The sequence below is a fragment of the Trematomus bernacchii genome, unplaced genomic scaffold (assembly GCF_902827165.1).
Source record: "Trematomus bernacchii unplaced genomic scaffold, fTreBer1.1, whole genome shotgun sequence".
Taxonomy (NCBI): domain Eukaryota; kingdom Metazoa; phylum Chordata; class Actinopteri; order Perciformes; family Nototheniidae; genus Trematomus; species Trematomus bernacchii.
Window position 1 is genome coordinate 798,944 of NW_022987638.1, and position 10,746 is coordinate 809,689.

General features: G+C 42.2%; 1 protein-coding gene across 2 annotated transcripts; it reads left to right on the plus strand.

Annotated features, from left to right (window-relative positions):
- The first annotated feature begins 538 nt into the window (after nt 1-538).
- dnajc25 (DnaJ (Hsp40) homolog, subfamily C, member 25) lies at nt 539-9,931 on the plus strand. Of its 2 annotated transcripts, none has more exons than XM_034133152.1 (5): nt 539-1,181; nt 4,615-4,767; nt 5,233-5,603; nt 6,943-7,078; nt 8,825-9,931. In XM_034133152.1, exons 1-5 carry the CDS (start codon nt 810-812, stop codon nt 8,945-8,947), a joined length of 1,155 nt encoding a protein of 384 aa, XP_033989043.1. In that variant the 5' UTR covers nt 539-809; the 3' UTR covers nt 8,948-9,931. The 2 variants fall into 2 exon arrangements, with proteins under 2 accessions (XP_033989043.1, XP_033989044.1); XM_034133153.1 differs by having other exon boundaries at nt 550-1,181; nt 6,979-7,078.
- The last annotated feature ends 815 nt before the right edge of the window (nt 9,932-10,746 follow it).

Sequence of the window (10,746 nt, forward strand, 5' to 3'; positions counted from 1 at the left end):
CCTCATTGCTTTTTTGTGCTTACTTCCTGGTTTTAGGACGCGACACTGCAGCTCTCTCGTCTCCTCTTCACACACCACACTTTTCGCGGCACACGTACTTACAGCCAATCAGCTCTGAATGATGTGAGATGACGTATGGTGGGGATGGCAGCTCAGTGCCCCTATGGTCATTATTTTTTTGCCACACACATTAAATAGGAAAATACTCTGAGCATGCGCAGTGTAGTTTTTACAGTCACCGTTCACTTCACAGCGAGAGGAAGGGGCATGATCAGGTTTTGTCCCACATGGCTCTAAACAGCTCAATAGGTACACACTGTGACTGTAGACACACTAATTAGAAGAACACAGACTAAAACAACAATGTACAGACGAATCAGATGATTAAACATGATCTTAAAATATATTTTATATATTGTTTTATTAATTTTTTGCATTTTTTGTAATCATTATTTGTAATACTTTCTGCTGACACTAGGTGGGGCTGTGCCCCACCTGCCCCTAATGACCAGTCGCCACTGCTCACAAAGTCCGAATTCTGAGATTAAAGTCAGAATGAATCTGCTCCTTACGGTGAAACATACGAAACAAAATGTGGGAAGTTACCAAAAGTAAAAAAGTGAGAGTTTCGACTTTAAACTCAGAATTCTAAACAAAAAGGTCAGAATTCAGCTTCAGGCTAGTCAAAGGAAAGTCTGCATTCCCCTCTCCAGCATCACTCCCTCTCACAGACGATCTTTGATGCATGCCTCGTCATCTTTCCACATTGCGCGTACTGATGATGTCAGCAGCAGGCGACGGGACAGCCTATGGTCGGCAGCGGCGGCGGCAGGCTAACAGAGATGGCTGCGGGCATGGAGCGGAGCCGAGGCGGCGGAGCTGGGTGTCCCCGGACAGGGAAGAGCTGGTGGCGGCTCGCGGTGCTCCTGCTCTCCGTGAGCTCCCTGCCGGCGGCCTCCGGGCTGGTGGAGGGCCTGTACTGCGGCACCGAGGTCTGCTACGATGTGCTCGGAGTCTCCCGGGAGGCCGTCAAGCTGGATATCGCCCGGGCTTACCGGCAGCTGGCCCGCCGGTACCATCCGGACCGGTTCAGGCCCGGAGAGCCCGTCTATGAGGGAGAGACCCGGGAGTCCGCCCACACGAAGTTCCTGCTCATCGCCACCGCGTACGAGACACTGAAGGTGGGTCAGTCTCAGAGAGAGTGTCCCTTCAGAGGACACTGTCATGTCCAGCAGCGAGCTTTGAGACGTGTGTGTCTCTTTGTGTCCCTGGGTGTTTCTCAATGTTGAGTATTAAGCTGCTGCAGAGCCACTATTTCAAGTATACTACGTCATCGAGTGGCGTCGAAGGACTGTTTAAATGCCCAGCATACATGTGCTACCAAGCAAGCCTCCTCGACATTGAGAAACGGCTTCAGTGTGTCTCTGTGTGTCTCTGACTCTGTGTTTCATATCCTTATTACTTCTCCTTTCCTGAAACGTGTCCTTATGGCACCAGAGTAGAGGTAGACCACCTTCTCCTTCCCAATGCTTACATTGTACTCCTGTAGGGATTCATGTGTGTTTACTGTACATCCTATAATATAATATCATGAGGGACTTTACACTGTATATATGGACAGATGTTGCCATGTGATGTCCTCTATAAATGTACTCATAGTATGTCTTCTTATATTGATATGATTTGAATGCCATATGGCAGCACACTGTAAGTAGAGGAAGTGTGGTGTTGGTGTTTTATTATGTTGTAGAGACCCTGTTTCTTTCCCTTACAGTGGCTGTTTATTTACTCATTCATATAGTATATATTTCTTTATAAATGCACTTTCATTATGTTGAAGTGTTTCATAGTATGTTTACATCTTTTTGTGCTCATTGTAGTTTTTCGTAATTTTCAAGACACACTAAACTGGTCCTTGGCCAGGACTAGGTGACGTGTGAAGGTAGGAGAAGCTCAGTGTAATGATGGAGGTAGTGATGGATGAATTCCATTTAGCATCTTTGCTCCCTGTCCATCTCACTGGAACACATCCAACATTACTGTTATCATTCACACCTGTGCTCTTCCTACTGTGACAATCACATTTCAAATGACTGAAACCACATACTCATGTAGGCAAAACATTGACCAGGTTATTGACCATAACCTTTACTCGGTTTGAAATTGATTTGAAACACTGCCATTAAGAAGAAGAAGATCCTTTATCTATCCCGCAGGGGAAATTCAGTTATTCACACACAACAACGCACGCACACACACACACACACAGAGTACCGTGACAGTACCCATACACATAAGGTCTGAATACATATAAAGATACAAACGCATGCATTTTTTGCCATGGAGAGGTGTCAGAGCAGACAGGCTGCCTGTTTTCCCTCCACCAGGGAGCAGTTGGGGTTCAGAGCCTTGCTAAAAGTCTAGTTCACCTCCTCAGCAGTGACCAGGAGGTGAACTGGCTTATTTTGTCTTTTTTTTTTGTTGCTCCGGGCTTGAACTTGCGACCCTTCGGTCCCTACAGACTGAGCTATTCAAAGTTGCCCTCTCTGTTCCAGTCACCTGCAGAACACACACGTGAACACACCTGTAACCAATGAGATCTCTTAGACCCCATTTACACGGGAACGAAACGGGTTGTATCCGCATAGTTTCTCTTGCGTATAGCCCTTTCATTTACACGAGGCCGTAACAAAACGATAGAAACGGACCCCACAAACGATAACGGGTCCCAAGGTGGATAGATCTGCAAACGAAACGCTCTGGGGGGTCAAACGGCTCTGTGTAATCGCCTCTATACGATCATTTCCCGATAGATGAAGCCATAGCCCCGCCTCTCCCCACCTCTGCTGCTCACTGCTGTAGCATGGTCAGTAGCTACTGTCAGTAGCTGCTGCTAGTGCTACTGCTACTGACCATGCTACAGATGTTAGTACAACATCTACAGCTCGACCATGCTACAGATGTTAGTGCAAAATATACAGCTCCTCTACCACAGCATCAGCAACAAGTGGACATGGAGAATTACATGAACTACTACATGTTGCTAAATCCACCGCGGGGCATAAACAGAAGGGCAACCATGCTCCGGGGTCTTCATCGCTGCTTTTGGTGTATTTTGTGGCGGCAGCAGCGCCACTTACAGGCCTGGCATATGTACTACAGCGTTTCCAGCGGTCTCGTGTGAACAGACACGTTAAATGAATCGAATGCGTGTGAACGGAAGACTTTTGAAAATGCATACGATGCATAAACGCAAACGTTCCCGTGTAAAGGCAGCCTTAGAACACCGGGACGGATTTTTTTAACAATGACGGAAAAATCTGAAAGCCGTCAGTCATTTTGACAGATTAGAACAAACTCAGAACAGCGCCAAAGTTTCCCCGCAGCGGTGCTCCGGTGTTATGCCGTGTTATGCATGCCCGCCCAAAAGGAAATGATACAGTTTCCAAACCTAACTTTGCAGAAAAAATAATTGAAATGTCTGTGAGTATTTGATTTACGCTGTGCGCGCTCCCGCGAGGTGCAGTGGGCACGTGTAACACGGCGCTAACAGTTCACGAGGCGTCCTTTTTTTGTGTTGCCATAAGTTATTTTCTCTCCGTTGGTGTGCGGGGCTAATGCTAATAATGCTAATGCCAGCAAATACAATGGCGGCTTCAAAAAACTTTTCCGAGTTTTTACGGGGCGTGGTTTGCAATTCGCCCAGCCAATCAGAAATTGGAACTTTTTTTCTCCCCAGGAAAGTACCACCTCGCTAGCAGGCACTAAAAAGGGGGTAAAAGTTCTCGTGAACTAAGTTCTCTTTTTGGTGTGAATGCAAAACCCCAGGAACTATCGGAACTGTACGGGGAAAAGTACTCCGTCATATATATGCCGTCATATTTGACTTCCTGTTCCTAAACAAAAAGAAAAATTCCTCAAAGTTGATAATTTGAATTTATCGGATTAAGAAGACAAGATATACTTGATTAATCCGATTTGGGAAATGTTTATGTCACAGCAGCATAGATAAGACACTGCCAATGAATTAGAGGTAAATAAAATGAAATTAAAAAAACAAACAAAGATATACATATCAGCAATAGAAGACTAACAAAATATGCAAAACAGTGAATATACACATATTACTAATGAAGGATATATATCTATAGAGTGTATATATATTGAATAAACAATATAAATATACAGAATAATAGGCAGTGTACATACAGTAATGCTTGTCTAGCCTATGAAACTCCCAAAATGTAGACAAATTAAATTAAACATATGAAATTACCTTTTCATTTTTCTTTAAAGAATATAACTCATCAGTGTTTATTGAAGCGAGGTATGTTAAAGATATGTTGTATTGGAAAGAATGAACACTTACAATTATGGATTGAATTTGGAAATTCAGTTAGATTAGAATTATATTTTGTAAATGATTACTTGTACGTTTTCTTAATAAATGTAGAGGTATTTTTGGTTTGCCCAAATAGTTTGTTAAGCAACAAAAATAAAGCTGCAACATTTATTTCTGTGAATAAAGCTTTGAACTTGTCAGTAAAGACCTGCCTATGTCATACTGATGAGCCTTTATTAAAGATGAAAATGATTGTGGGTGTGTGTGTGCAGGATGAGGAGACTCGGCGGGACTACGACTACATGCTGGACCACCCCGAGGAGTACTACCAGCACTACTACACCTACTACAGGAGGCAGCTCACCCCCAAGGTGGACGTGAGGATCGTCATCCTGGTCACCATCTGCGCCATCTCCATCTTCCAGGTACTAATGTTTTTTATTTATTGAAAACTGATGAGTTAGTTTGGAACAGTGATGAATTGCTTCAAAACATATACAATAAGTGGAATTAACAGCTTGGTATAGAGGCGCAAAAGAAAAACGTAAGGAATGTTAACAACTCGCATATAAAATAATAACAAATGAGAATCTACGTTTAATTCAGTATAAATGAATGACAAGAATGTATTATAGTGGGGACTATAAGTTACATCAGTTCCTTAGATGCATGTTTAAAAAGTTGTGCAGAGAGTGACTCCCTCATACATGCCTTTCGGAATTGCTGCAAAATCAAAAACACTTGGGTGGATGTTCAATAACATGCAACTGTAAAATCAATTTTTCTCCAGCTGTCTGCCTCTTTCAAAATAGCCAGAAAAAAAGATACCCAATTGCATGGCAAATACTTTGTTCATCATGAGTGTATAAGAAGTAGATTTCCTCCTCCAGTTCTACAGCTGGCACAGCAGCTACAATGAGGCCATCAACTACCTGGTGACGGTGCCCAAGTACCGGATCCAGGCCACGGAGATCGCCAAGCAGCAGGGGCTCCTCAACCGCAGCAAGGAGAAGGGGAAGAACCGGCGCTCCAAGGAGGAGATCCGGGAGCAGGAGGAGGAGGTGATCCGGGACATCATCAAGACCAAGATCGACATCAAGGGAGGCTACCAGAAGCCCAACCTGTCCGACATCCTGCTCTGCCAGATGGTGCTCTTCCCCTATTACCTGACCACCTACCTGAGCTGGTACGCCTCATGGATTTATCGCTTCACCCTCTGCAGGGAGGAGTACGGAGAGGAGGAGAAGGTCTACCTCATCAGGTCAGTGCTGGAGCTTCACCTCACACAGGATACACAGAGGGGGAGAGGTACTCGGAGCTGGTACTTTAGTAAAAGAAGAAGTACTCAGATCTTGTAATTAAGTAAAAGTAGAAGTACTCAGATCTGGTACTTCAGTAAAAGTAGAAGTACTCAGATCTTTTACTTGAGTAAAAGTAGAAGTACCAGAATGTAGGAATACTCTGTTACAAGTAAAAGTCCTGCATTCAAAATGTTACAGTAAAAGTACAAAAGTATTAAGATAAGATAGTACTTTATTGATCCCAATTTGGCAAATGTTTGTGTTGCAGCAGCATAAAAAGACATGGCATTGGCATAGAAAATATACATGTTGAATTATTTTATATAATAATTATTATCATCAAAATATAGTTAAAGTACCAAAAGTAAAAGTAGTCATTGTGCAGATTGGTCCATTTCAGAATAATATATAGTGGAGGAAATAAGTATTTGATCCCCTGCAGATTTAGCAAGTTTACCCACTTACAAAGAAATGAACAGTCTGTAATTGTAATGGTAGGTTTATATAAACAGTGAGAGAGAATATCAAAAAGAATATCCAGAAATTAACATTATATAAAAGATAAAAATTGATTTGCATTTAACTGTGGGAAGTAAGTATTTGATCCCCTTGCAACCAACAAGGATTCTGGCTCCCACAGACCGATTACATAAGTCCATTTCCTTTAGGAAAGTACTCCTAACATCAACTAGTTACCTGTATAAAAGACACCTGTCCACAGAATCAATCAATCAGATTCCAACCTCTCCACCATGGGCAAGACTAAAGAGCTGTCTGAGGACCTCAGGGACCAGACTGTAGACCTCCACAAGGCTGGGACTGGCTACAAGACCACCAGAAAGCAGCTTGGTGAGGAGGAGACAACCGTTGGTGCCATTATTCAGAAATGGAAGAAAGACAAAATGAGCATCAATCTGCAGGGGATCAAATACTTAGTTCCTCCACTGTATATGATATGTTTTATAATGATTGATCATGAAAGTGTTCTCAAAGCTGGTAAAGGTGCAGCCAGTTTGAATGACTTTGTATACTGCAGGGTAGCTTGTGCATTTACTCCAGGTGGAACTAAAGTCTGATTTAACACTTGGTTATATTTCACATCATTCATCCAGATCTGTGAAGTAACTAAAGGTATTGAATACATGTAGTGGAGGAGAAGTACACCATTTACTTCTGAATTGTAGTGGGGTAGAAGTACAAAGTAACATAACATTGAAATAAAGTACAAGTACCTCCAAATTGTACTTGAGCACAGTGCTTGATTAAATCTACTTAGTTACTTTACACCACTGAGTATAGTTCAGTGCGTACTCAGCCCTCACCCGGTCTCCTCAGGAGGAACATGAAGATGTCTCAGTCTCAGTTCGACAGTCTGGATGAAAGCTCCAAGCAGACGTTCCTGGAGAAGCGGCTGTGGATCAAAGATAACTACGAGGTGCGTATCTGAAAACTGTCTGTTAGATCCTCAGCATCCTTTCTCCTTTTCTTTTTCTCCTCCTGTTCTCCTCTAGATTCTTGCAAACCTGTCAGTAAGAGTTATTAAGAGTATTGATCCTTGTAGCGGCAAAAACTTCAAGAAATAAAACTGAAAATGAACTCAAACCTGCCACTGAGGCACCAGTTAGTGAATCTTACACAGTCCAACAGGAACATCACTTCGTATATTGATTAGCATGATCCAATATCAACAAAGACACTTAACAATGTTTTCACCTTTTCTTGTCCTGTAGCCTTTCCTATGGCTTTACTTGTTTCACCCTAGTAAAAAATCATATGCCTATACTGGTGTGCCAAGTAAAGCATAAAACAACTACCTCAATTAACTTAGATTACACCAAAATAAAGGTAAATGAACAATAAACAACAAATTGAATAATATAAATCAATATAGGTCCAACTATAGAACTATGTTTCCTCTTTAGAATCCTGCCAATATGTGACCCGCTCTATCGAAATCAGTCGGAAGTCGCAACGGCTCATTTCAAAATAAACGTGGATTTGCGTAAAAAAATAGTTTGGGTGTTTTGTTTGATTTTAAATAAACAAAGTCTTGGCTTTCAGAATATGAAACTTTTATTTCCAAAACCACACGATAAATACATTTGTGAAGCTTGTAAAGGGAAGATGACAGCTCTCCCTCGCCACTCTGCTGTTCCGCAGCGCTGCTTCCCCTCCCTCCGGCTGAAATTATGAATGTAAGGCGTATAGTAATCATTGATAACACGGCAGGGTCCGTTACAGTTTGTTTTCATCTGATTTAAAATAAACAAAGTCTTGGCTTTCAGAATATTAAACTTGTTTCGGCAAATTCAGATAATAAATACAACTATGAAGCTTGTAACGGCATAATTACAAGCGGAGAACGGAGTAACTTAACGTCACAGCAGGCATAAGAACAGCCAGTGTTTCTCCTGAGTGTTTTACCCGGGAAACAAACAATACACAGAAACGCAAAATTACACAAACACACACATACACACACACACTCGCGAGCTTCCCCCAGACCAGTAATCCAAACGGAAATATTTTCCCTCCGGACTATTTTGATCATTTGCTCCGCTAATAATCAATCAGATCGATGGATTCCAGAGAAGAGGAAACTTTGAAGGCCTTTTTCTCAAAATGATGACTCGGTAACAGTCATTATATAATGTGACATATTTTGCTTAATATTTGGAGTACAGAAACAATCCTGATATCATTAGAAAGCTAGGAATCTCCTATTTCCAGCAGTGTATACAACTCAAAATGTGTCTTCGGGTCAATGCGACTGATTTCGATAGAGCAGGTCACATATGTCAGTAAGAGTTTTGATCCTCTTTGAGGTGGACGCGATGTGATTCAGTGTCTCGCTGAGAGTGGTCACATGATGTTTAATGTTAGAGTATGGAATGGACCCACGCCAGGGGAAGAATAAACCGCTCTAGAGTTTTTTTAAGACTGCCACTTTATGATGCAACTTCCTTCTTTTTGTGTATATGAATTGTATGTTGTACTGTGTGGGGAGTGTTATTTTATCTGATTTGCCAGTGCCAAAGACACATTTCATTATATGTTAATGTAATGGACAATAACGTTTTCTGAGTCACTGATGGAATTACATGTGAGCGATTAATATGTTTCCATAGTGAGGGTTCGCCTCATTTGCAGCACTTTAAGTGCGTGTGTGTGTGTGTGTCAGGTGCACCGGAAGCAGCAGGAGGAAGAGATGAAAGTGAAGATGGCGACCGACCCGAGGATGAAGAGGTACCGGCGCTGGATGAAGAGCGAGGGGCCGGGCCGGCTGACGTTCATTGACGACTGAAGCCCCCCCCCCCCCCCCGCTCTGTCTGTCACATACACACTGCCTCAGTGCCAACACACACGTGGTGTGCAGAAAGATCACCTATGCCTGTTTATAGAGAGAGATATTTTCATAGCCACTTCTGAGTGGAATAAACTTTGTGGGGGGGCTTCAGATTTATCATTTGTTTCATCATGCAATTTTTTCCCCCAAATTCAATGTTATTGATATCTTTTGTTTTTGTCCTGCCGGTAAAAGCAGACGATGAATGAGTAGTGGTGTCTGCGTTTTTGTACGACGGCTTTCAGCTCACTGACATCAAACAGCTGCGAGACGATAAGAGCCAGAACCACGAGGAAACCCTCTGACTGCCACCTGCTCACTCTCAAAGGGAGAGCAGTAGCATTTATTTCTCACATGATGAATGCATCAGGGCCAGGGAGTATTCTTGAGAACAGTGATGTTTGGTTAAATCCTCACTTTGTATTCCCTGTGTACCAGGATCTTAGCTCTGTCCAAAGTGAGAAAACACACCTTCAACAACTGCAAAGCTTTGTGTGTGTCATGCTCTTAACCTGTACTGAACACGTGTTAAAAAAGGAAACATGACTTGCTACAAGATACAAGAAGGAAGTGGTGAAGAGATGAAATGATATCCATCTTCTCACGTTGTTGACCACAGCAACATGAGCTGCAGATCCTCTGTTGGAGCGTTGCTATCAGAACAAAATGTCTTGCTGTGTAATGGAAGCCAAAGTCATAGCTGCCTGTTTGTGTAAACTGTGAATGGCAGATATTTATCACAAGCACTTTGGTATTGTGTTTTCTGCTGTTTCTACAGAAGTCCAAGAGTTTGTTTTAAATGATGTTATTTATTGCCTCACATTTCTCTGTTCATTTGGGGTCTTTGGTGTTGAGGCGGCTAAAATCATTCTGTAACAACACCCTCATACAGTCTGTGGTATGAACAAAATGTAGTTTTTTAATAAATACATTTAAAAACAGTTTAATTGTTGCTGACTCCATCTTCTGAACAGCATCAGTGGCTGGGCTTGGTTGCCGTGACAACTTCACTGCTATATAAAACTGCTCATAATAACAAGATCTGTGCATTATCTTAAGACGCCAGAGGCCTGCGGCCTGCGGCCTATACTACGAATCAGGATTTTCGTTTAGCAAGCTAACTTCAGGGGTTTCCGGTCCTACGAAGCTGGTTCACTTTTTAGCGGGCTCGATAACTTATTCTGAACGGCTAGCCTCCGGAGCAGGATAGGTTCCAGGATAAAAGCACTGCCTGCTGACCAATCCGAGCTCAGTGTGCGGAGTTTAAAGCGATCAATTCATATCATGACAGGAGAAAGGAAATACAGTTTAAACTGCCGTTGCAGGAAAGACGGCCGGCCAAAATCACCGACTGTGTGAACGTGAAAATGAATAGAATATCACCTCCCATCTTCAGAGCAATCTGACTATTAGCCTATAACTATTATACTATTATTATACTATTATGTTAAGAAAGCTTAATTAAATATCTACCACAACATAAGTAACCGGATCAAAGTAACATTACGTAGCCTACAGTCCGCGGCACTGTGAGTGCAGACGTCGATGTGTCCCATTATCATTCATATCACATCATATCACATCATAATGTATCATATATTTCCTTATTTGAGTCAGCTGAGCCGTATCTGGCCGTGCAACACTCACAGTGTCACATACTGTATGCAGAAGTATTATTTTAAGCAACACATTAAGTTGACGAAACACTTGAGTCAAATGTAATTAGGGGCAGTGATATCATAAACCTGTTAATGTTC

Bases quoted from the DNA above. Each gene is read 5' to 3' on its own strand.
- dnajc25 (XM_034133152.1), top strand. From the start codon at position 810: ATGGTCGGCAGCGGCGGCGGCAGGCTAACAGAGATGGCTGCGGGCATG. The intron at 4,768-5,232 runs GTACTAATGTTT...TTCCTCCTCCAG, and splicing joins GCGCCATCTCCATCTTCCAG to TTCTACAGCTGGCACAGCAG. The intron at 5,604-6,942 runs GTCAGTGCTGGA...CACTGAGTATAG, and splicing joins GAGAAGGTCTACCTCATCAG to TTCAGTGCGTACTCAGCCCT.